The sequence below is a fragment of the Schistocerca americana genome, chromosome 3, assembly GCF_021461395.2.
Source record: "Schistocerca americana isolate TAMUIC-IGC-003095 chromosome 3, iqSchAmer2.1, whole genome shotgun sequence".
NCBI lineage: Eukaryota > Metazoa > Arthropoda > Insecta > Orthoptera > Acrididae > Schistocerca > Schistocerca americana.
In genome coordinates this window covers 987,483,501-987,511,076 of record NC_060121.1, presented here as the reverse complement: position 1 = coordinate 987,511,076, position 27,576 = coordinate 987,483,501, and the positions used below count along the sequence as shown (strand labels likewise).

Sequence of the window (27,576 nt, the reverse complement as noted above, 5' to 3'; positions counted from 1 at the left end):
TTTCTAAATTATTATAGGATGGTAAGACTGATCAGCAGCTGATCACATTATTTTTGGAATAATCCTCCTTGGCACAGTATCCAACATGTTTGCTGCAGTGAAATTGTCAGATTTTTTCTGTACATTATAATACCAAAAGAACCACAGTTAAGATTACTACAATTCTCTGTTGTCATTGGTCAAATATTTATTTCCTTACAATATTATCAACACATCTCTTTAATTACATTCCATATAATCTAATGAATATGATATACTTCGTTTAGTGACTTTGAATCCTTACCCCTATCCCCATCATTTCCTTCACCATAATACAACTATGCACATACCTTCTCACAACTTTCCAATATGTAACATTGCAAGACATTATCATCATTGTATTCCTTGAGCACTAAATTCATGAAAAATCCCTGCATTCCAGTATATTCCTCACATCCCATGAAATTAGTACGTTAATATCCACTACCTGACCAGCCATTCTAGAAAACCATAAATATAACTTTTTCCATATATTCAGCGTCGCTACCACCAGATTATGGACCGAACACTCATAGCTTACTGCGTTTAAAGATTTTCATTTTCACACCATGTGGTCTGATTTGCAGCAACCTTTTTTTCCAATTTTGCAGTTGTATTCTAATATGAATGTAGTACTCCTTACAGATAGCTTCTGTTACATGTTCTTGCACCAATTTTGACAAAACTTCTGTTCTTTCCACATATGGTTTATCGTGTATTACTGGCTTATTTATATATGCTTATTATAGAAACTATGATTGTCATAGGTTCCATTTACAATCAAGTAAGTTGACATAAATATAGGATTAAAGTGCATGTCATAATATAATCAAGTGAAAACCCGAATGTTTGCTGAAATGAAATGTCATGTTACGCAAAATATAATCACGTTGCAAAAGAATTTGTTAGCTGACACAAGTAACATAATAGGAAAATTGTAAATGTATAATTGCCATCTCAAAACAATGGACAAGTTGTCTCACAGGGGATGAGAAAACAAGCTTTATACTGTGTGAGGAAAAATGGGAAAGCCTATGCAGAACAATAGTGAACAGCATATTATAATATGTAACTAAATACGAGGGTCATTCAGTAATTAAAGAGACAGACTGGTCTGGGGAAAAAAACTTAAGTGGGGCAAATTTGGTACTTTTCTGGCTTTAAGTTGGCATCACAGGGATGGACCCTGATCAGCTGATGTATCAACATTGTTTTGTTTATAACCTCAAAATTACATTTCAAGATGGCAGGTCCACTTGAAACGTCCACATTATTTGAACAATATTCTGTTATTCGATTTTTACTTGCTGAAGGCGAGAAAACAATGAATATACACTGTAGAATATCTAAAGTTTATGGTGAAGGTTGTACGAATCGTGCAAATTTTTACAAGTGGGTATAGCAGTTCAAAAATGGTCGTGACTCAGTGACTGACGAACACCGTTTTGGCCGACCAATTGCAGTTTCAATTCCCTCATTTGAAAGTCGCGTTGATGGCGTTATTCGTGCCGACTGCCATGTGACTGTGGAAATAATAGTTGATAGGGTTCAAGTTAGTACTGGTACAGCTCATAACATTATCTGTAACAAGCTGAAGTAACGTGAAACATGCGCAAAAGGCTCCTAAAGGAGTTGACATAGCTACACAAAGAAACTAGGTTGAGAGTGTGCACAGAGCTAAAGGAACATCATGAAAGGGAAGGTGAACACTTCCTCAACAAAATTTTAATCTGTGATGAAACTTGGGTTCACTATTATGAGCCAGAATCAAAAAGAAAGCATGGAGTGGAAGCACACCAACTCACCTCTCAAGAAAAAATTCAAAACGCAAGCATCCGCGGGAAAAGTTATGTTGATGGTGTTTTGGGATGCTGGAGGTCCTGTTGTTTGTAATTGTATCGAAGAGCAGTGTTCAGTGAACAGCGAATGCTACCCGGATTCGCTTTTAAACAAAGTGAAACCAGCCATCAGAGAGAGACTTCGTGGATCTCAGAGGAGAGTTGTGGTTCTCTAGCAAGACAACACACGTGCTCATATTGCTCAACCAACATGTGAAACCATCTACAAAATGGGCTGGGAAGTACTGCCTCGTCCCCCTTACAGTCCTGATTTAGCACCTGGTGAGTTCCATTTGTTTGGTGCACTGAAGGAGGCATTACGTATGAAGAGGTTCCAGGACAATGAGAACATGAAAAGTTTGCGGGGAAATTGGTTCAAACATCAAGAGACAGAGTTCTTTGCAGTCTGAATAAAGAAGCTTGTAGCCCATTGGAACAATTGCACAAATGTTAAAGGGGATTAAGTTAAAATGTAGATAAAGTACTGTTTTGTAAAAATAAACGCTTTTTTCTCCAGACCAATTTGTCCCTTTAATTATTGAGTGACCTTGTATACTTACAGTCATATCAGCGCATAGTAGAAATAATCAAAATTCTAATAAGTACAAATTTAAGTAAAATATAAATCTCAGTAACCACTACTTCCCACGATCCATAAGATAACGCAATAATCAATCAATATTGTTTGTAAGTATTAATTACCCGAACAGTTTTCAAAGATTAGATACGTGTGTGTGTGTGTGTGTGTGTGTGTGTGTGTGTGTGTGTGTGTGTGTGTGTGTGTGTGTGTGTGTGTGTTTTTACAGCAGAGTCAAGCCAGTATAATGACAGAGCATTAATGCTGAGTCATGCAGTATGACAGAACACATAACCTTAATATTTCACTCAGCATGGACAAATATTAACATTCAGTAGTTCAAAATAAATAATAAATATCATCAGAATGTTATTGAAAGTGTAAATAATCATCAGTGTTCATCATGTAGTGAAATCTCATAACATAGTATAATTTCAGATTCAACTCAGTGGTGTGTGTGTGTGTATCTTAATTGAATAATGTAACGAGTACCTCCCTCCAGGAACATAATTTCATGGTTCATAGTAGTGTAGCTGAGTTTGATTATAAAACAAAATAATTAAGGATCCCTCACTAATAAAGTATGATAATATTGATAGAGAGATAAAATATTGACTGTTTGACAGGGCAGAAGAAGAACAGATGCAGCACAGAAAACTAAGGTAGAAATAGTGACACTACAGCGAGACCCCTGTCTCCGCCACAGGACATGAGATATAAATAGTGTTTGCCCTCTGAGATAAAAGGGTGCGTGTCCCTCTGAGGTTTCCTTTTCAATATGACAAAATACATACACAACACAAATTACTAATGCAATGAGAAACAGTATATTTGTAGGTATTGAAACAACTACATCAGTACAGCTAGAAACTGCCACCACATGCAACGTTTATCACCACTGTACATTTGCTGGGACAAAACATCAGAAAAGGCTACTACGTGACTCCCTCTTTATTGCTAATGGTAGCACAGGTTGAATTAAACGTGCCTTCCAACCCCCATAACTACTGCTTGCTTGAAACTGGGTGGTGCACCATGTGAGTCAGTGGTTCTAACAGGAATGGGGTAGTAATTCTCGACGTCAGTCTCAGCGATGCAGTGCCTGGTTCACCGTGGTGGTCATCGGGTACAGGAACACCTCTTGTTGCTGATTCTTCTCTCGTCTCAAGTTTGCAGCCCATGCTCTTTGTTATGTCTATTGCATCCAGAAACACTGGCTTGATACAATCCAGTGCGACTGTCGAGGGTGTGCCGTTGATCATTATGCGGAAAGTATCGCTGCTTCATACTGATTATCAGATATGGTCCATTGTGCGGTGGCTGCAATGGCTTACAAACTGTACCATTGCATAAGAGCATGTGTGCACTCATCTCACTTCACAAAAAGGAGGTCTTTCTGACTGGTTTCTAGGCACTGTTGACCTCAGCTCACATATAATTATGCTGTCTTAATTGGGTGGTGAAGTCTGAGGTGGTGATTGTGCCATCCACCATGTTTTGTGAAAACTCTCCCAGTAGGCATAGCGTTTGTCCAAATATTAGTTCCGTTACTGTACTCCTCAAATCACTCTTAAATGATGATCATAGACCTAAAAGCATGACAGGCAGTGTCTCTGACCAGTTCAGTGGTGCGTGACATCTCAATGCTGCTTTTATGGTGCTGAAGACACTCAACTATACTGTGGGATGGTATGCAGTAGTGCGGGGTATGTGTGTTGTACCTAATAATATGGCCACTGCTCTGGAAACGTAGCCTTCAAATTGCTGTCCCTGATCAGTTGTAATTTTCAGCGGGACTCCGAACTGGGCAATCCAACCACGAAAAAATGTTCGCGCTACAGTTTCTGCCATGGTGTCCTTAATTGGAGATGCTTCAGGCTACCTGGTGAACCTCAGGCAATAACTATAACCTGCTGATTCTGTGTGTGGGCCTATGATACCAGCAGGCAGTTGCATTCAAAACACTGATTTGGTGGAAGAAATTCACGTAATGGTGCTCAGACGTGATTTTATTCCTCTGACACACCACCCATCGCTTTACAAATGTTCTGCAGTCTTTATGCATATGTGGCCATAAAAAGCTCCATTTGACTAATCTGACAGTGCCCATTACTTTTGGGTGCCAGATTGTGCATTGATGCTATTGCTTGTGCTCTGAATTGCTGTGGCTCAAATGGGCGTATCTTTCCTCCTGCTGCGTCACAGTATAACTCTACATTTGCCTCAGGTAATGTCACAAGCTGTAACCTGGAACCTTTTGATTTTTGTAGTATGCCACATAACTCTCTATAAATGTGTTGCACATGTGCAAGGATGTTGTAATCAATGGCACTTGTCACTGCTTCCACATGTGAGGTGTCGTCTGCTACCTCTTTCACTGTTTCTACATGCGAAAGTCCGTTAGCTGTTTTGTGCTAATTTTTAACTCACTTCTGGAAGCATCACTGCTTTCAGCAGTTTGACTGTTCATTTCAGCAGTTTTATTGTTCCAGAAATTTGTTTGTTTGTTTTGGAAATTTGATCTAACTCATTTTTGATCACATCGCTGTTTCTTGCCCAGTCATTTTTTAAAGAGTTGTTTTCGGAGATTCAATTGTTTGTTCCAGCCATATCATTTTTTACAACTATTAACTTCATAATGTCCCTCACAAACATTTCTAATGATCTTTCATTTCCCGACTCTTTCTAATTATCCATAGACTAATTTAATCCTAGTCCTTAATCGTTCCCTTCAAGTAATTCCTGAACTTTTCTATTTTTTGATGTCATTTTGAAAGTATTAATAATGGAAATCTTAAAAAAAGTTTTGCTTGCAAAAGAAGAGGCACAACTAATAAATTTAAGCTACTGTTTTATACAGTGATGAAATACACTGAAGAGCCAAAGAAACTGGTACACCTGCCTAGTATTTTGTGGGCCTCTGTGAGTACACAGAAGTGCCGCAACACGATGAGGCATGGACTTGACTAATGTCTGAAGTAGTGCTCAAAGGAATTGACACCATGAATCCTGCAGGGTTGTCCAGGACCTTTTTCCGGCCGCAGCAATGTCAGAGATTTGATGTTTTACCGGATTCCTGATATTCACGGTACAGTCGTGAAATGGCCCTACAGAAAAATCTGCGCTTCATCGCTACCTTGGAGATGCTGTGTCCCATCCCTCGTGCACTGACTATAACACCACGTTGAAACTCACTTAAATCTTGATGACCTGCCATTGTAGCAGCAGTAACCGATCTAACAGCTGCGCCAGACACTTGCTGTCTTATATAGGTGTTGCTGACCGCAGTGCCATATCCTGCATGTTTACATATCTCTGTATTTGAATATGCATGCCTGTATCTGTTTCTTTGGTGCTTCAGTGTAATTAACCCTCCGGCAGGCGTGGTTTTTTTGGCACAAGCAGTTGCGCAGCACATTTTGTGTGCCACTTTCACTGCTCAGTTCAGTAGTTATTTTCATATGCTCTCACACTAGTATTTATATTAATTAGTTTATTGTTTTTAAGGTTAGCTACAGTATCACTCATAATTATATTAATAATATTGAAATAACAAATTTTATTGTGCAATTAATACAGATAACTTATTATGGGCACAGTGGAAAATACTAAGAAATAAGAATTTATATCTAGCCAAGAAATGTCTATACACTGTTGCTCACTTATAGTGGGAAAGAATGTTAAGTTATTTAACGTGGCTGTTAGTTATACTTTATTTAGAAAAGTTGATATACATCAAAGCACATAAATGACATAATTCTGAAAAATGTATTTTTCGCTATCGTAGTTGAAAACTAATATATTCATAGTGAATACATACGGAAACCATATTATAACAGCTTACAGATAGGCCATGTTCACTACTTAGCAATTTAAGAGATGTCAAGATTCAAATCACTAGTCATCTGAGTGTGCAGGTGTAACTTGACACTTTTCACAGGTGTAACTAACACTCGTAAGCTTCCTGCAAACAAAACTATTACAAGAGTCACACTTTACTGTTGTGTTAATATTCTTGGCCTTTCCACAAATAGCACAGCATCCCCGTTTCTTAGCAGAATGCTTCTCAGCTTGCTCAGATGTTGTCTGATACCTTTGAAGGAACAGCGATACGTATTTTGGAAGGCTCTGAATTTTGGCTCTTTCTATTAGATGTGGTTTCGTAAGGTCATAAGCCAGGTTCTTCAGAAATACTCGTCTCACAACCTTTCGATTTTGTAAATTTGAGTAAAAAAGGTTCTGGTCATTGATACCAGCAATGTCCATTAGAGCAAAAAAGATTAGCAAAGGCCACCTTCTTGTTACATGAGCCACAGAATGTGTGCCACATATCTGGGTGACTGTTTCGGCACCACCCTTAGTGGCATTGTAATGTAACACAATCTATGGCTTTCGAGAATCTTCATCGATAGTACCTGGATCATGCATAGTTGACAACAACAACAACCTTGTTCTTCTTTGCTACATACGAAACCAACGTCAAATCGTTTTTATATCCGAAGAAAGGTACTTGATATTTCTTAGGCAGGAACTCCAAGGGAATTTCTTGTTTATTCTTTCTGAGTGTTCCAATACATGTAAGCCTTTTACCTAATAGCGATATAGCCAAGGGGCAACTTGTATACCAATTGTCCATAGTTATATTACTGTTGGATCCCTCAATATGACTTACAAGTCTGTGAACTATTTCCAACACTGAATTTGATACTGCACGAGGTCCTTCGGGCTGCTTTGCACAATATAACTCAAGGTTGCTTGTAAAAAATATTTTTGCATCACAAAGTGTAAATATCTTAATGCCATGTAACGCTTCAGGCATTTCCGGCAATCTAATAACATCTTGGGTTGTCAGGTGTTGTGCCGGATATCAGCGTCATTCTTGTGCGAGAACAACACTGATACCCATCAGAACACCTGACAGCCCAAGATGTCATCTTAATGCCATATTTGGCAGGTTTGTTGGGGATATATTGCACAAATCCAGAATGGCCATAAAAAGTTTGAGGTTTCTCATCAATGGTTACAAACTCACCGATGCTGTAGGCAATTTTGCAATTGGTTACAAACTCGTCCAGAATTGAACATACTACGGCTAACTTATCAGATCTTCTCCTCTCTTCGCTTGTGCTTTTATCGTTGAAACGAATACAATGCAGCAGGTATAGAAACAGCTTGTAATTCATCACAGTTCTTCCAATTTCGATTCCCAATCCATCGGTATTCCACAGTTCCATTACATTGGTGTGGTTAGCTTTCCTCATTCCAAAGAGATAAAGCAACCCAAGAAGTGATAGTATTTGACTCCTCGTCATTTCTTTTTTGTCTCTTTCTCTCTGATAATCAGTAATTCTGGTTTGAGCTGAATATATTTGTTTGTATATTTCACTATAATATCGATCATTTCCTTATTGATTATCTTGGGGTATCCAGAAATCTCGGTTGTTACATTCCTGGCAATAGCCTTGGGTCCAGGAACTTGTCATATATTATTATTATTATCTTGTGTGTGTGTGCGTGTGTGTGTGTGTGTGTGTGTGTGTGTGTGTGTGTGTGTGTGTTGGGGGGGGGGGGGCTCTACTACTCCTAATACATTAACAAACAACTGGGTGTACACGACCCCGGAGATCCAGGAGAAAACCGGGAATTTTTTCATCCGGGAGAAAACCGGGAAAAACCCGGGAATTGTTTAGAATTCGGGGAATTTTTCATTGTTTTAGTTTTCAGTTAAATTTATGTTATTTTGACTGGTAAGAACCAATACTCTAACAAAGGATATTACTGTATCCCGCTACTGCAGAATAATAGTGCAACAACATAACATGAACAGGAGAAAAAGAAAATAAAAAATAAAGTTGCAAAGGAAATGCGCCGTATACAACAACAAAACAGTGCTCATACGCCGTATACAACAACAAAACAGTGCTCATACAAGCATCTGCCAACAGCAAAGTGTGTCATAGGCTTAAGGAAGACTACGCAATGCTTTGTAACAATAAATTGCCTCCGATGAGCGTGGCGTGACAACTGTTTAAATTAGATTCGTTTGAGCCTTTGCGGGCGGGCTCTTGCGCATGCGCAGTTGAGTCACGTATGAGTAGTATCTTCTGCTTCTTGTTACAGATGTGTGGCTGGGCGCCACTACTTAATATTGCCCCGGTTCGGAAATTAGTAAATCTGGGGCTGATGCACAGAGCAGTCTGAGTTGTGGTGGGGCGGTGGATCGTCTCCACATGACCTGTGTTTAAGTTTAGTGATTTTGTTGTTTCCTCTTCGTTTATTGCTCTCACATTAAATGATAACGAAACGGATAACAATGAAGTTATTTTGACCGGTCTGCTAAAGAGATTTGGCTTTTCTGTTGAGGCATTCAATTTATTTGAAACGAAATGTTTAATTTCACACTATTTGCTAGTTTCAACTGTTCGCTGCATTTCAAGTGCACGTATGGCATTATGCCATAATAAAGAACCAAACACGAGATAATACAGTACTGGTACTCCAAGAAAATTTGCATACGAATGTGCATTTTAAGCCGAATTATGCGTTTTAGTATGGTTCATGAAATTCCGACGCTCTTGAAGTATCCTCTGATGTCTTGTTTCTTTTATGACATAATGTAAAATCTTTTAATGTTTTACACGTACGAACATATGGGCTTCCTGCATCATCGTAGCTGCGCAATTGCGGTGACGCTTGTTATCTGGCGCTATCTTGCAACTGCTAAAACGAACCTATTTTTAACAGGTCGCGGGAAAATATTGCGAATGGCGGTTTCCTTTTATGTAAGATAAGCTATGTACGAGAATGTACGATGAATTTCTTAAATCACCAAGCGTTTGACTCTCATTTAAAAATCAACTCTTTGAGGACGACCATTTAGAAGAATTTCTGGCCCAGAAGATCAGACATTTATGTCATTATTAAAAATTTTACTGGCACATCTGTGTGATGTATCTTAAAGTGTAACAAGCGCAAAATAGATCAACATTATATGTGGAAGCTTAGCTTCTCTTCCAGCTTATTAATCTTAGAGACCAGTACTATAGGTGAATGCTATGTATATTAATTTAAACCATTAACTTTTCTTACTTGTGTGTTTGCGCTACTTAAGAGTGAGCTTGCTATTGGCTAACTACATCACGTGTCCTGTGCTGTCATCAGCTGGCGAGATCATGTGACATGAGCTATGACTGGCTTACAAAAGCATGTCGCAATCTCAATTTCAATGCTTTGGAAAGTGACATGCAGTGTTTGGTGGAATTCGAATTTATACCTTCGTAATATGAAAATATGCAGTGTACATGTTGCTGTACATCAAAGGTCTTTCAAAATGTATTTTTCCCCCCTGAGTTACGTTTTCTAAAGTGCCGAGAAGTTCTACTCCGGTATATAAAACCATTAACATTCAAAGGATTGATGAGTTTTACAGTGCCGAATAAGAGTATACTGTCACTTAACACGGAAAAAGTGTTTTTTCACCCGGGAGAAACTATTTTTAACCGGGAAATCCGGGAAAAACCCGGGAATTTTTTTTCCTTGTCCACGTATACACCCTGAACAAATTATTTCCCTTTTTAACCCACAGGAGTTGCCCTGTACCTTGTGGCATGTTGCCTCACGAGTCGATTCAAAGAGCCCCTGCACACAGATTAGGTGGCTGTGTGGGACCTGCTTTGCAGAAGTTCATGTCCTCGGCTATAGAACATAGATGGAAAAATTTACATCCAGTTCAACTGTGTCCATTTCAAATCAACTTCAGCATGACCCTAAGATTGCACAGTAACCCTCACCTATACCTGGCAAAACTTCCATACAAACCCAGAAATTTTTTGCCCCAACCCAAAAACTAAAGTACCATTGAAAACAGTGAATGTATTGTTGTGGGCCCAACCTCCTTTTCCCCCATGAGGTCCACTGACACCTGCAAACCTTTGTAACTTAATGCTACCTTCCATCCAATAAGCTATCTGATCAAAATTATGCTACTGCACAAGATTTTGCTGTGTTTATATTCACTGGGAGCACTAGGCAGTCGCTCAAGAACCCCCATTTTGGTTTAATGGTAAGCTGCTATTCTCATCCTATGTTCACCTGTCACACCCCTTGTTAGGCTTTCGCCTACAATCTCTTTCCAGGTGCCCTATTTGTCCACATTACCTACATTGTCTCTCAAGACACATCCAGCATATGTGCATTGTTTGTCCACACCTGTAACATTGAACATCCACAGTTAAAATTCTTTTTCTATCCTGAACTCGGATCACTGTGTCAATCTCTTCCAGCAACTTCGCAGTTGCTGTGGGTTGAGCTAATTTCTTCGGAAACCCTGCCTGTACTTTTCTTGACACATTGAGTAACACCACCATATAAAGATTTTATTCAGTGCCCTCTATTGTGCCTCTCGCAGAAGGAGCCTTTTGGTGTTATCGCTTTCCGTCAACTCTTGTGTATTTACAAAGTTTTCAAGGGTTTCTCTCTGTTTTTGTGATGTTGCTCAGCTGTTCCCTATCATATCTACTGCAATTTCTCTTCTTTATAAATATGCCAAGCCGCCTCTCCTCCCAGCCACACACACACCTCAGAATTTCAAATGTCAGCTTTCTCATGTACTCATGATACATTCCAAACATTCCAGCATCTTCACCATACATAATTTTGCCATATTCTAAAGCTGTTCTTGGGCCCAATTCCTGTCTTCACAGTAAAAGGAGAAATGAGGGTAGCAGCAGTGTATAGGATGGATACTGATATACTGGGTGGGAACCTATCTTGTTTTAACGCCTCTAACTCTTTGCGCATCTCCGTAGTGTTTTCCTACGTTTGTACCATCTGATTCAACAAAGTCTGAACAGCCTCTACAGAGGTAAACTTATTCCACCCATGTTTTGTCCATTGCAAAGTCTGAGACCACAGTAAATTGGAATAATACAATAGGAAAGGAACCAACACGAAGTGATGCTGCAGATCATCACTCCGTGATGTTACTCATATTGACCAGCTCCTCTGACACCACTTGTAATGTGGTTGTGTGTGTGTTCACTCCTTTGCTGATGCCAGAGCTGCTAGATGCACATGTCTATCATAGAATGTAATGTGTGGAAGCTGTGGGGTGGAACTTCCAGTACCTTGGCAAACACAGGATCAGGAATGCTTACTGAACAGTAGCATAATTTTTTATTTGTTGCTTCAATACAGAAGGTTGATGACTCCGGTGAGTGAGTATGTTGAGGCAGCAGAATGCTGAGACAGCATAACATTGGCTGGGGACATGTGGCCTTGGTGATGCAAAATGGGAGTCAGTTTTGCAGCAGGTATGGTGATACTGCTCAGTGGTAAATATTGCACACATGTCAAGATGACTGGTAGGGGAATGCAGATGCCTCATTTTTGGCCCAATGGGTGACCTGCCTTGGAAGTACCTGTTCGAAGTCCAGGTTCATCAGGACTAGCTGATGGTTCGTAGAACAGTTTGTTCGCCTAATTCGTGCTGTTTGCTTGATGAGGCTTTAGTTACTTGGCCATGCATTTGACCAATGACTGATGTGGAGACTGAAGACGCTGTTGAAAGTCTGAAGCGTTGCTAATGGTTGAGTGGGGAGCATTTATACTTGTTCTGGTGGTGTGTATTGTGACAGGAAATCACTTTCCCATTATGTAGCTGGCTGCAGAAGCACAGTGCTGTGCTACAGTATGTGCTATTCAACCCACCGCTACAGTAGATGGGTGAGTTGCAGAATGTAGCATTACTGTTTTTAACAGAACAAGGAACTCTATTTATGCAGGTTTTATGATACTTTAATGTCCACTTTTCCCTGAAAACGAATTTTTAGTTTTTCTATATTGTTTCAATATTACAAATAACCAATTAGGATGTTAGTGTCAGTAGTTTTGAGAATTAAGTGTGTTTTACTATATGAATTTAGACACAATTTCTGTGTTCAACGACCAACATAACTGTTTCATCATGACTTAAAGTGCGTTGTATATACTCCGTCCTATAAGCTTTACAGTCAGCTGTAAAGTATAAAAAGGTAATGACTTTTTACAAACTTGTAGCTTCTGAAGCTAAATATTTTGTCAGATTATGTATCAATCTGTATTATGTAAGAGTCTAGATGGCTTTTCGGTTTCTTTCTCAGGATATCGTAATTAATGAAGCAAATGAGGTATTAGTCACTATTAAACTGCTTCTCAAAGTGTTATCTTTCATATTTATATGTCACAAACATGCTTTTAATTACAGTTTTAGGGAAGTTTCCTGACTTTATTAAATCATGAGAATATAAGCTGAACATTATTAAATTATATAAGTACTCTCTGTCTAACCTCTGCCTAACATTTCCCCACATGCTCTCAACTCCTTTGTGGGTACTTGTGTGGTGAATGTCAGAGCCCCAAATCAGCTTTGACTTCCATTTTTCCCTCCAAAAATTTTACTGTAATGTGGGCCGACAAAAGACTCTTTTGAGACTGGTAGAATTAGGTGCTCAAGCTTCTTGTGAAACACAAGTAGCTCTTTACGCTCACAAAATGTTGAGTGCTGTCAACAGGGGATTGCAAATTGATTTCGTATTTCTAGATTTCCAGAAGGCTTTTGACACCGTACGTCACCAGCAGCCTGTAATAACATTGCATGCTTATGAAATATCATCTTAGTTACACACTTGAATTCGTGGTTTCCTGTCAGAGAGATCGCAGTTCATAGTAATTGATGGAAAGCCATTGAGTAAAACGGAAGTGATTTCTGGCATTCCCCAAGGTAGTTTTATAGGCCCTCTGGTATTCCTTATGTATATAAGTGGCTTAGGAGACAATCTGAGCAGCTGTCTTAGGTTGTTTGCAAATAATGCTGTCGTTTATTGTCTAGTAAAGCCATCAAAAGATCAAAGCCAATTGCAAAATGATTTAGACAAGATATCTGCATGGTGTGAAAGTTGACAACTGACCCCAAATAATGTAAAGTGTGAGGTCATCCACATGAATGCTTTTTTTGTTGCACAATCAATCAGTCAAATCTGAAGGCCATAAATTCAACTAAATACCTACGAATTACAATTATGAGTAACTTAAACTGGAGAGAACACATAGAAAATATTGCAGTGAAGGTGAACCAAAGACACTCCTTTCCCTCATTACCAACTCTTCCTTAATGCCTCAGAATGTGTTCTAGCAAGCAATCCCAACTTTTAGTCAAGTTGTGCCAAAATTTCTTTTCGCCCTTATAACTGCAGTCTGGCTTCAGTACAAATTGGATATAATTTATTCCCTGTATTTTACTCCTGCTACTTTCAGAATTTCAAAAAATGTATTCCAGTCACCATTGTCAAAAGCTTTTTCTAAATCTATGAATGCTGTAAATGTAGGCTTGCTTTTTTCCAGACAATCTTGCAAGATAATTCATGAGGTCAGTATTGTCTTGCGTATTTTTGTATTTTTCCAGTCTTTTAATTCTGCTGTAAAAAGTTGATGTTACTGTTTTGCAACCATAACTTATTAAACTGTTAATTCAGTAATATTCACATACATCAACAATCAGCACTTGTCCTCATTGCAGTTAAGTTTATGACATTATTCTTGAGGCCTGAGAGTGTTTATCTGTATCATATATCTTTGCATGTCAGATGGAATAGTTTTGTCACCTTATATTCCCCCAAGGATCCCAGTAATTACGAGGAATGTCTTCTAAGTCAGATGCCTCATTTTGGCATCTGTCCGACCTCCGTCAAATTCTTCTTGCTGTTTTGATTTCTCCTATCTCATCTTCATCTACTCCGCATTCCCCTTCTGTAGTATTTATTATCTTCCACTTTTATATACTACCGGCTTATCATCTGAGATCTTGATGATCATACAAATGCTTCCCTTTTCCCCAAAGGTTTCTTTAATTTTCCTATATGTAATATCATAGTCGTGTCCGTCTACAACTTAGTGTTTCTTCTTTAGCCATTCCTGCCTACGTTTTCTTCTTTAGCCATTCCTGCCTAGCCATTTTGCATTTCCGTCAATCGCTCTCTTTTTACCTTGTCTTTCTGCCTATTTGATCCTCTGCTACCTTCACTATTTCACCTCTCAACACTATCTATGTATCATCCATTGTATTTCTTTTCCCTGTTTTGATCAATCATTGCCTAATGCTTGCTTTGAAACTCCCAGCAGCCACTGGCACTTTCAGTTTATCTAGTTTACTCCTTAATCTTGTACCATTTTGCAGTTTCTTCAGTTTTAATGTGGAGTACATAATTAGTCACTCCACATCTGCTACTTGAAGTGTTTTGTAGTTTAAAAATCCGATTTCAAAATCTGTTTCTAACATTGCATAATGTGTATGAAACCTTATTCTATCTACAAGTGTTTTCCATGTAAACAATTTTCTTTCATGATTCTTGAACGTTGTGTTAGATATGATTAAATTTTTTTATGCAAAATTCTGCCAGGTGTCTTCCCCTTTATTCCTTTTATTCCCCTTTATTCCTTTTACCCAGTCTGTGTTCTCCAATTTTTCCTTCTCTTTCTTTTCCTATCATCGAATTTGAGTGCCCCATTACAATGAAATTTCTGCCACCTTTAGTGAATTAAATATTTCTTTACATCACCATACATTCATGCAATCCTTTCCTCATATATGAAATCGTTAGAACGTTCAGTCCCACTGTGAACAATAGTGTGTACCTGTAACCAGTTGAGGATATCTCTAAGGCTTGGCCTTCAGACTGTTTCCGTAAGGAATAATAGACACTATAGTGCCTTAGCCACCTCCTAAAAGTCTGGAAAATAGTTTTAACATATCAGTAACTTTCAAAATGCATAGGCTCTGCTGAAGAGTGACACCTTTATCCTGGAGGCCACTCATAGGCTGCAGCTAAGCTCTGTGATATTCTGTCTTCCAGGATTGCTAAGTGCACAAGAAATCTTTCGTTGTGAAGACTGGAAAGTAGAAGAGTGGTACCGGCAGGAATGAAGCTGTGCCATCAGCTAACTTAGTCACTCAGAGCATTGTTTGCAAAAGACAAGGTTCTAGGTTAATGCTACAGTCTAGTATTCAGTATTAATTTTCAGTTGAAGGAGACACAGTGATCAGTATTATTTATTATAAATTGTAATGGTTTTGTCCCCTGTGTTATGTCATAACACTAGAAGATAACTGGCTTTGGTTTACTAGAAACCATCTTCAGATCAAATTTACTCTATAAGTGGTGTCTAATTACAGTGTTAACAACAACATCATTGCTAAGCATAACTTGTAAATATCTGAAGAATGACTGTTAGCATACGAGTAGTCTCCTACTGGTTTTATACATTAACAGTCACACTTTGATAAATCTTTGTATATTACCCAAGTTATGCTTTGTGGTTAACAATGTACTCTGAGATGTTACAGTGACACACCGAGCGAGGTGGCGCCAGTGGTTAGCACACTGGACTCGCATTCGGGAGGACGACGGTTCAATCCCGTCTCCAGCCATCCTGATTTAAATTTTCTGTGATTTCCCTAAATCGTTTCAGGCAAATGCCGGGATGGTTCCTTTCAAAGGGCACGGCCGATTTCCTTCCCCATCCTGAGCTTGCACTCCGTCTCTAATGACCTCGTTGTCGACGGGACGTTAAACACTAACCTCCTCGTCCTCCTGTTACAGTGACAGGCTATTTCACTGTCCACACTCATTTCTGAAAGAAAGAAAGAAAGAAAGAAAGGGGAAAAAATGTAATCCCTGAAGTTGATTGAAAACATAAGTTGATTTATCATTGGTTGTAAAATATACTGCAGGAAGTTTGCAACTGGTTGATGCTATCCACATCTGAACTCAACTTTTGGTTTGAGTGTTATGGAATTTTCAGTCAAGGAGAACAGCAGAATCCTGGAAGGGTGCAAGGCAGCTATGTTTGGCCATCGTTACATGAGGAGATGAAGAACGGCCACAGGAGAAGTGGGTGGAAGCTGTGTCACAGAGAGGGACAAAAGTGGTCTCTCGAATGTTCTAGAAGGTTGTCATAGGGACACCTCTGGCGAAACAAGAAAGTAAAACACTGTGTGAGGGGAGAGGTACCCTTTGGTCCCAGCAGGATGAACTCATCCCTGTCCCTGAAGGGGCAAAGAAGCAAAGCTCTGCCTTCTGACATTAACGGACCAGCCACAATCGACCGATGGCCGTGTCATTCTCAGCCAGTGGTCTCATTGGATGCGGTATGGAAAGGCATAGGGTCAGCTCACTGCGCTCCCAGCTGTTGTCTGCTTTTCACTCAGACAGCTCCTCAGTTGAATCACAAGACTGAGTGCACCCCATTCCAGTCCTCCCACCAAGGAAAAATCCCAGCCAGTATTGGGAATCGAACCCGGGTAAGTGTAATAGTAGTGGAGAATCTTTTGTGAATTGTACCAAGCAGTACATCGATATCGTACCATATGAAGTCCTGCTGTACAGAATCTTTTTTTGGAGGCATCATTGAACGTGTGGGTGTAATGCTTGCCTGTTTCATCTCCCACTGGTGTCATTAGTTCATACGGAGCAAGGTGAAAAGATGACTACTCGCAATTATTGGCTTCCATGAAAGCTCCTTGAATTCTGGTGTGCTGCACATACCTCTTTATTTTGAACAATAAGTTACAGGGCCTCAATTGTATAGTCTGTTTTTATCAGAAAAGTTTAGTACTTCTTTGCTGGCCAACCAACCTCTTCCTGGCATATCATTTCATTCAAAGTGTACGCATGTACCATCTGCGGGTGTGCGGATTCGTGCAGCAAAAATTAAGCAGGTGAGTTTTGCAGTCTACAGCATCACTAAACGTGCCAACTTGGCGACCAAACAGATTGATTTGTTTTAGAGTGTGATTGTGTGTGCCTGTATACCCCATCCAGCCACCACGCTGGAGAGTTTTTTATTTTATTTTATTTTTTATTTTTTTTAAAGAGAAATCGTGTTTTGTAGTTTTCACGTAAATCAGTGTAAAATTGAGACACACTTGAGTTAGTTGCCCTTAGCTGCCACATATAGTGAATCATGATCTGAGGATGGTTACTCAACTGAAACTGGTTATCATTTAGTGTTATTACATTATATTACAATTAAGGCCATTAAAATTTGTAATGTATAGTTTTAATCAATCATGTAACAATATTAGGAAGGAAAGTTGCTACTCACCATACAGCGGAGATGCTGAGTTGCGAAAGAACAACAAAAAGATTCACACAATTATAGCATTCAGCCATTAAGGCCTTTGTCACAATACACACACACGCAAAAAACTCTCTCTCTCTCTCTCTCTCTCTCTCTCTCTCTCTCTCTCTCTCTCTGTGTGTGTGTGTGTGTGTGTGTGTGTGTGTGTAGTGCTGACAAAGGCCTTAATGGCCGAAAGGTACAATAGTGTGAATCTTTTTGTTGTGCCTGTCGCGACTCAGCATCTTCGCTGTATGGTGAGTAGCAACTTTCCTTCCTAATGTTGTTACTTTCCAGCCTGGATTTTCCATTGTTTCATTTAATCAATCATGATGTTTTAGTACCATATATGGTAATGATTGCATATTAGTGGTGGATCTTTTCTTTGTTTGTAGTTGTGGGAGGAACATGTGGTGAAAATACGAGGTGTATTCAAGTTCTAAGGCCTCCGATTTTTTTTCTCCGGACTGGAAAGAGATAGAAACATGCGCATTGTTTTAAAATGAGGCCGCGTTCATTGTCAATACGTCCCACAGATGGCAGCACCGTACGGCTGATGGAATTTTACCGCCAGCTGCGAGAATGATAACTGTTTTAAATACTTAAAATGGCGACGTTTTCCTTACTTGAACAACGTGCAATCATTCGTTTTCTGAATTTGCGTGGTGTGAAACCAATTGAAATTCTTCGACAGTTGAAGGAGACGTGGTGATGGAGTTATGGATGCATCGAAAGTGCGTTGGTGGGTGCGACAGTTTAATGAAGGCAGAACATTGTGTGACAAGAAACCGAAACAACCTCGGGCTCGCACAAGCCGGTCTGACGACATGATCGAGAAAGTGGAGATAATTGCTTTGGGGGATCGCCGAATGACTGTTGAACAGATCGCCTCCAGAGTTGGCATTTCTATGGGTTCTGTGCACACAATCCTGCATGATGACCTGAAAATGCGAAAAGTGTCATCCAGGTGGGTGCCACGAATGCTGACGGACGACCACACGGCTGCCCGTGTGGCACGTTGCCAAGCAATGTTGACACGCAACGACAGCACGAATGGGACTTTCTTTTCATCGGTTGTGACAATGGATGAGACGTGGATGCCATTTTTCAATCTGGAAACAAAGCGCCAGTCAGCTCAATGGAAGCACACAGATTCACCGCCACCAAAAAAACTTCGGGTAACCGCCAGTGCTGAAAAAATGATGGTGTCCATGTTCTGGGACAGCGAGGGCGTAATCCTTACCCATTGCGTTCCAAAGGGCACTACGGTAACAGGTGCATCCTACGAAAATGTTTTGAAGAACAAATTCCTTCCTGCACTGCAACAAAAACGTCCGAGAAGGGCTGCGCGTGTGCTGTTTCACCAGGACAACGCACCCGCACATCGAGCTAACGTTACGCAACGGTTTCTTCGTGATAACAACTTTGAAGTGATTCCTCATCCTCTCTACTCGCCTGACCTGGCTCCTAGTGACTTTTGGCTTTTTCCAACAATGAAAGACACTCTCCGTGGCCGCACATTCACCAGCCGTGCTGCTATTGCCTCAGCGATTTTCCAGTGGTCAAAACAGACTTCTTTAGAAGCCTTCGCCGCTGCCATGGAATCATGGCGTCAGCGTTGTGAAAAATGTGTACGTCTGCAGGGCGATTACGTCGAGAAGCAACCCTAGTTTCATCGATTTCGGGTGAGTAGTTAATTAGAAAAAAGATCGGAGGCCTTATGCACCTCGTAGATGAGGTTGTTTCAAAATGAACTTGGTACCAAAGAAGAGGAGGAGACCTGCCTTGTTCTGAAAAGTTGTTTGGCGTGCTTGTTTTTTTCCAGTGCTCATGAACTTAAATGAAGATTGTTTTGGGGCACCTGTCTCTGTGAGAACTTTATTGAATGTTGATTATAAAAGATGATGCCAGTTTATTCGGGCAAGGTCCATTCAAATCAGTTTTTGCACATGTTGAATACATTTACTGTATTCTTATTTATCTAGCTTATGCTAGAATTTACTGTCCCTGCAAGGGACGAGCAAGGGCATTGCAGTGCTCTCTCCAATGTGTTGCGGTGAGCACTACGTCTTACTGTAATTTTTTTTGTACACTTCTCCATATTTTCATTCAAGGGCACCCTGAAGTGTGTTACAAAAAATATGTACTTTCACAGACAGCAGTAAGTACTCATATTTTCTGATAGGCTGTGCGTGGTTACATACTTTTTTTCTATAATTGGTCACACTGTTACGAATCTGTCACTGTCAGCTTATTCTTTCCTACTTGCCTGGAAGATTGTGAAGTTTGTGTGAGACACTTTGTACACATAGCAAGATGTAGTGTTTGCTCATCCTTTATTTACTCACAATAGATAATATGAGATGACCTGAACTCGAACAGAAATATGCCTGTTGCAGCAATCAGTAACACTGTTCTTTTGTGGTTCCATAGGAAAGGAGATGAAGAGAATGAAACCCCAGGTCATAATCAAGAATTCTGCTGCGGACCTACTGTCGAGCGGCGGATACCCCGTTTAAAGAGCAACATGCCTAGTGAGGTTACATTTGGAGAATATATCAAAGCAGGAAGAGTCAAGGCATCTGTAATGAAAATGTTGAGGAACATTACTGTGGACTCAAATGAAGATTTTAAAACTGAAAATACATCAGCTGACACACAAAAAACTCTTACTCACAGCGCAGCTTCTGAAGAAATAGTAAGCAGTGAACAAACTGGTGCTGCTAGCAATTCAAACAAAGAAAGAGTACATGCTTCTATGGCTTCTCATAACATCTCATACATTGGTGTAGGTCCACTCATCAATCAGGCTCATTTTTCCAGTATTAATTCACAACCAACAGCAGGACTTCCATTTCTTAATCATGGCATAAGACCTAACATTCTCAGTAATAATCAGATTATACCTAGTGGGCGAGTAGTTGTGATGCCACCTGTCCATATCCCACACCGTACTTCAGTTATAAGATTCCCTCAGCAGAACTCGCCAGCTGATTCACTATCTTTAGGTGCACTTCTTAACAGTAGTCCCCCAGTTGGTTCAGTATCACAACAACCAAATCCAATGTTTCGTTTTCAGAGTGGAACATCCCCTTTGGTAGTTGTAAGGAAGAGTAGTGGCGCATATGTGCCCGTGTATGTAAATAATAGTGCCAGCCTTCACTATATACCAAAGGAGTCGAGTCAGATTAGTGGAGTACCACACTATGTACAGAATCACGATACCAATGCAATAACAAGTCAGCCCAATCAACAGCAAGAAAAACCTGAGAACAGTATTAAATTTGCCCATAACAGCACCATAAACAACGCAGCCCCACATCAATCCAACATAAATGGTCATACTTCTGAAAATATGTCGGCAACACTTGCATGTACAGCAAAAACATATGCAAAATCTACTGTAAATACAAAATCAAAAACGCAAAGTAGGTATATTCAGGTGAGGAGTCCTACTGCATTGCAGTCTGTTAGAGTGTCGGATATTGAACATAGTCCTTTGGCAGTGAGTGAATCACTTAGTTCTGTAAGTGCTGAACAGCAGTCCATACATAACTCTTTATTACCAGATTGTCCATCAGGAACAGTTCCTTCAGCACCTACATCGTTGGCAAGGGACCAAAGCATGCTTAATAGTTTGCTTACAGATCATCATTCAAAAAAATATCCACAAAATAAACCAGTAAGTGGGCTCACTTCCAGTACAGCCAGTTTAGAGGCTACCAGTGTGTTAAAAAACATATTAACTGATGTGTTGCCAGATTCCTCCAATCCAGTTAATGGTACTTCTTCGAACACAGAAGTTCCGCAGGCTGCTGATATGAATCAGACCTGTCCAGAGTTGCCTTCGAGGAGAGAAATTCCACAGGCTAAAGCTGTGAATGAAACCTGTCCGGAATTGCCTTTGAGGAGTGAAATTCCACAGGGGCGTGTTGTGAATCAGGCCTGCCAAGAATTGCCCTCAATGAGAGAGACTCCACAGGCTTGTGTTGTGAATCAGACCTGTCCAGAATTGCCTTCAAGTAATATAGATGCCATAGAGATAAACTGGTTCAAAGAAAATCTGTTGGCAGCAGAGAATGTTGCAAAATACATGTTAACTCGCATAACGTGTATTCAAGAAGAATTAGACAGTAAGCCTCACCAGAAACAAGCGTATGATGACATGATTAATAATTTTAATAAATTTTTAGAGATTGCCAGCAAGAAACTTACAGATGTGAACAGGAGTTTTACTGCCAATCTTCAAAGGTGGAAAGCACATTTACCATCCTCCCATATAAGTGTTTCACAGGAGTTGTGTGCAAACACTGATAAGCAGAGCAGTGGAGAAAGTATGAGTGGACATAACAACACTCTTTTTCATGAAGATGTTGAAGTAATTTCTGAAAAAGTGAGTGGTAAAAGGAAAAGATCTAATTCAGGTCTAGAAATTTCTCTTCCAGTTACAAGTACAGTGAATCCACGTCCGGGCAGTGCCGTTGTGCAGGATGCGACGAGTAGCGGCACCTGTACAGATTCATCACAGGCAGCTACTCAAGTTGCAAAACCTATAAACACCACTTACCAGCCAACAAGGATGTTTACACGTCGTTCTACAGCCACTAAATCTGCAGTGAAATGTTGCAGCAGTTGTGAGCCAGATCAACAGTTACACAGTAAACTGGCAAATGTTAAGCAGAATATGAGATCTTCACGTATTAGGCCTGAAAAGCTTGAGCAAGATAAATGTATTCATATCCCAGAGAAGAAACGGAAATTGAAAGATTTAAGAATAGTGTTAGAACGGATACAAAATCCTGGTAAAATAGTTTTTAAAAGAGAAGAAAATGACAACCATAGCACCAATGACAGCAGTGCACAGTCACTCGAAACAGTGGCAGTGGTGAAAGACCAAAGCCATTTAGGAGTAGGTGACCTTGTTAAACAATTGAAACCTTGCTATGTTGTTATACATAGATTGAATCAAAGTGATATAACCCAATGCATTTGATTTCCAATGAGGAAACTTAACTTAGTGTCTTAAGCTTTGGAGCACTCATGTATCAGAATTTTATGCGCTTGTGGTGAAACTTTATTTAAGTATGTCTGGCAGTTTCATTGTAACTTAAGGGGAAAAAGTTGTAGCTATAGTGTTACATACACTCTAATTAAGCAAATTTCCCATTCATTTCTTTGTATGGACATTCTCGTATGTTTTATTGAATCACATTCTGCAACAACAGAGCATTGTTGAAAGTGTAAGTGATACTTGTGTTGGGGGAGATTTGGGCTGAAAACAGGCTAGTGTATATAGTGTACAACCAGAATTTGTATGAGGAGTGTAAAATAATGACAAATTTACATGCAAAAGTAAGAAGTCAGTGTGTGATGCACCAATGAAGACGTGGCATGTGTTGCTCAATCTCCTGTAAAGCGCTGAACCTTTATTGCTTCTACTATGAGAAATGGAAATTCCTTTGTGTTTACTCTAATTGTTTGATCCCACCATTTTCTTATGTTCCTTCTTAAAGTGAGCTAACATAGTCATTCAAAGTTTGAAGTATCATATATTTTTACTTTCCAGTGTTCTACAATTTTGTTTCTGATTTACTGAAAGTAAGTGGTAGTGTAAAATTGAAACAGAAGTCTGATCTGATGTGTTGTTATAAAGTAATCTACTGTTTACTTTGTGTAACTTCATTTTAAACTAAATGTTCATATTAATACAAGACTTAAGATCTGATATTTATACGCTTTTGAAAAAATATTTTATAGCCCAAATAAAATATCTTTGTGACTGACCAATAACAGTAGCTAGGGGCGATGTTAGCAGCTGATGCACAATGTTCCACATTTTCCTATGATACCTAATTGTGCTTGCATGGTGTCAAAAACAAAAGAATGTGGTGCTTACAGATTGTTCTCATCATTGTCTGTCTGCAGTGGCAAGGGCGACAGTAAGGGCAGCAGCAGCAACAGTAGCTGAATTAATTATAATAAATACATTACTATTGTAATTATTGACTGAAAGGAATGCTTACTCTAGAACTGTTGTCGGAGTGTTATTTTGTAACATATGACTCACAATTATTTTCCAATACAAATTCATCTTCTCACCCTGTCCTAATATGTATGTCGGACAATATTATGCCACTCTGATGATAAATTTTCTCAATTGTTCAACTTTTTGACCAGAAATTTTATAGACAAAGGAAAGTGTAGTATACAATAACAAGAATATTATGAGTACAATAGATTGCTACTCACCATACAGGGTAGACTTGCGCCACAGGGTGGTGGGGTTTCGGGTTCCGCTGGATAGGTCAGGAGTCCACTACACGCAACAAGCGGCTACACGGGTAGCAGGGGTTGTGTGGCGTGGGCTGGGCGGTTTTTTAGGTTAGATGGCCTCGGGCAAGTACAGAAAGGGCAACAGCCTCAAAGGGTGCGGGGCAAAGTCAGGACATGGGGGGACCGAGCAGCAATCGGTATTGTAATTGTAAACTGTCGAAGCTGCATTGGTAAAGTACCGGAACTTCAAGCGCTGATAGAAAGCACCGGAGCTGAAATCGTTATAGGTACAGAAAGCTGGCTGAAGCCAGAGATAAATTCTGCCGAAATTTTTACAAAGGCACAGACGGTGTTTAGAAAGGATAGATTGCATGCAACCGGTGGTGGAGTGTTTGTCGCTGTTAGTAGTAGTTTATCCTGTAGTGAAGTAGAAGTGGATAGTTCCTGTGAATTATTATTGGTGGAGGTTACACTCAACAACCGAGCTAGGTTAATAATTGGCTCCTTTTACCGACCTCCCGACTCAGCAGCATTAGTGGCAGAACAACTGAGAGAAAATTTGGAATACATCTCACATAAATTTTCTCAGCACGTTATAGTTTTAGGTAGAGATTTCAGTTTACCAGATATAGACTGGGACACTCAAATGTTTAGGACGGTTGGTAGGGACAGAGCATCGAGTGACATTATACTGAGTGCACTATCGGAAAATTACCTCGAGCAATTAAACAGAGAACCGGCTCGTGGAGATACCATCTTGGACCTACTGATAACAAACAGACCCGAACTTTTCGACTCTGTATGTGCAGAACAGGGAATCAGTGATCATAAGGCCGTTGCAGCATCCCTGAATATGGAAGTTAATAGGAATATAAAAAAAAGAGGAAGGTTTATCTGTTTAGCAAGAGTAATAGAAGGCAGATTTCAGACTACCTAACAGATCAAAACGAAAATTTCTGTTGCGACACTGACGATGTTGAGTGTTTACGGAAAAAGTTCAAGGCAATCGTAAAATGCGTTTTAGACAGGTACGTGCCGAGTAAGACTGTGAGGGACGGGAAAACCCACCGTGGTTAAACAACAAAGTTAGGAAACTACTGCGAAAGCAAAGAGAGCTTCACTCCAAGTGTAAACGTAGCCAAAACCTCTCAGAAAAAATAGAAGCTAAACGATGTCAAAGTTAGCATAAGGAGGGCTATGCGTGAAGCATTCAGTGAATTCGAAAGTAAAATTCTATGTACCGACTTGACAGACAATCCTAGGAAGTCCTGGTCTTACGTTAAATCAGTAAGTGGCTCGAAAAAGCATATCCAGACACTCCGGGATGATGATGGCATTGAAACAGAGGATGACACGCGTAAAGCTGAAATACTAAACACGTTTTCCAAAACTGTTTCACTGAGGAAGACCGCACTGCAGTTCCTTCTCTAAATCCTCGCACAAAAGAAAAAATGGCTGACATTGAAATAAGTGTCCAAGGAATAGAAAAGCAACTGGAATCACTCAACAGAGAAAAGTCCACTGGACCTGACGGGATACCAATTCAATTCTACACAGAGTATGCGAAAGAACTTGCCCCCCTTCTAACAGCCGTGTACCGCAAGTATCTAGAGGAACAGAAGGTTCCAAATGATTGGAAAAGAGTACAGGTAGTCCCAGTCTTCAAGAAGGGTCGTCGAGCAGATGCGCAAAACTATAGACCTATATCTCTGACGTCGATCTGTTGTAGAATTTTAGAACATGTTTTTTGCTCGAGTATCATATCGTTTTTGGAAACCCAGAATCTACTCTGTAGGAATCAACATGGAATCCGGAAACAGCGATCGTGTGAGACACAACTCGCTTTATTTGTTCATGAGACCCAGAAAATATTAGATACAGGCTCCCAGGTAGGTGCTATTTTCTTTGACTTCCGGAAGGCATTTGATACAGTTCCACACTGTCGCCTGATAAACAAAGTAAGAGCCTATGGAATATCAGACCAGCTGTGTGACTGGATTGAAGAGTTTTTAGCAAACAGAACACAGCATGTTGTTATCAATGGAGAGACGTCTACAGACGTTAAAGTAACCTCTGGTGTGCCACAGGAGAGTGTTATGGGACCATTGCTTTTCACAATGTATATAAATGACCTAGTAGATAGTGTCGGAAGTTCCATGCGGCTTTTTGTGGATGATGCTGTAGTATACAGACAAGTTGCAGCATTAGAAAATTGTAGCGAAATGCAGGAAGATCTGCAGCGGATAGGCACTTGGTGCAGGGAGTGGAAACTGACCCTTAACATAGACAAATGTAATGTATTGCAAATACGTAGAAAGAAGGATCCTTTATTGTACGATTATATGATAGCGGAACAAACACTGGTAGCAGCTACTTCTGTAAAATATCTGGGAGTATGCGTGCAGAACGATTTGAAGTGGAATGATCATATAAAATTAATTGTTGGTAAGGTGGGTACCAGGTTGAGATTCATTGGGAGAGTCCTTAGAAAATGTAGTCCATCAACAAAGGAGGTGGCTTACAAAACACTCGTTCGACCTATACTTGAGTATTGCTCATCAGTGTGGGATCCGTACCAGATCGGGTTGACGGAGGAGATAGAGAAGATCCAAAGAAGAGCGGCGCGTTTCGTCACAGGGTTATTTGGTAACCGTGATAGCGTTACGGAGATGTTTAGCAAACTCAAGTGGCAGACTCTGCAAGAGAGGCGCTCTGCATCGCAGTGTAGCTTGCTCGCCAGGTTTCGAGAGGGTGCGTTTCTGGATGAGGCATCGAATATATTGCTTCCCCCTACTTATATCTCCCGAGGAGATCACGAATGTAAAATTAGAGAGAGATTCAAGCGGGCACAGAGGCTTTCAGACAGTCGTTCTTCCCGCGAACCATACGCGACTGGAACAGAAAAGGGAGGTAATGACAGTGGCACGTAAAGTGCCCTCCGGCACACACCGTTGGGTGGCTTGCGGAGTATAAATTTAGATGTAAATGTAGATGTTGAGTCACAGCCAGACCAATGAAGGAGACTGCTATACAGCTAAGCTTTGGGCCAGAAGGCCTTCTTCTGAAAAATACACACAAGCACAACTCGCACACATGACACTGTTTGGCTGCTGTGGCCTTTTCAGCTAGAAGTCTCTTCAGTTGAAGTTCTATAGGTTGTAGCAGGAGCCAATGATGGTAATTCATTATTCAAATTCTTTTCAGAAGAAACTTTTACGGCAGCAAAATGCCTGAAAGCAATGAATGAATGTGTGATAAATGTCTCACATGAAATGCCACTGGCACTTCTGTCAAAGCCGCATTTGCACAAAATACACCTTCCTTTATATCAGTCAAAGCCACAATTTCCACTCCTGGGGACACACCTCTTTTGTGAGTATGTGCTTGGCACACATGGAGCCGCTGCCCTAGCAGCTATCCTTCCTTTCCATGCTGCGTGTCTGTCCTCCTCCTGTTTTCTCTCCCTTCCCTTGGGGACCATGTGTTGTGTGCAATCAGAAAACAGAAGCTTTCAAAAGTCGGATGACTTGCAAGGAGAGATTCCCAGCAGTGGGATCGACTTCTTGAAACAATCTATACAGTTAATATAATGGAAGGAAACATTCCACGTGGGAAAAATTATATATAAAAACAAAGATGAGGTGACTTACCGAACAAAAGCGCTGGCAGGTCGATAGATACACAAACAAACACAAACACACACACAAAATTCAAGCT

General features: G+C 40.1%; 1 protein-coding gene across 1 annotated transcript in view; it reads left to right on the top strand.

Moving 5' to 3' along the window:
• The window catches only part of LOC124606565, a 115,669-nt gene extending 92,075 nt beyond the window's left edge, over window positions 1-23,594 (top strand). Inside the window, exon 6 of the mRNA XM_047138549.1 lies at window positions 20,020-23,594. Coding sequence (XP_046994505.1) covers window positions 20,020-22,579 — 2,560 coding nt within the window. The 3' untranslated portion in view covers window positions 22,580-23,594. The remainder of the gene's footprint in view (window positions 1-20,019) is intronic.
• Window positions 23,595-27,576: the final 3,982 nt, after the last annotated feature.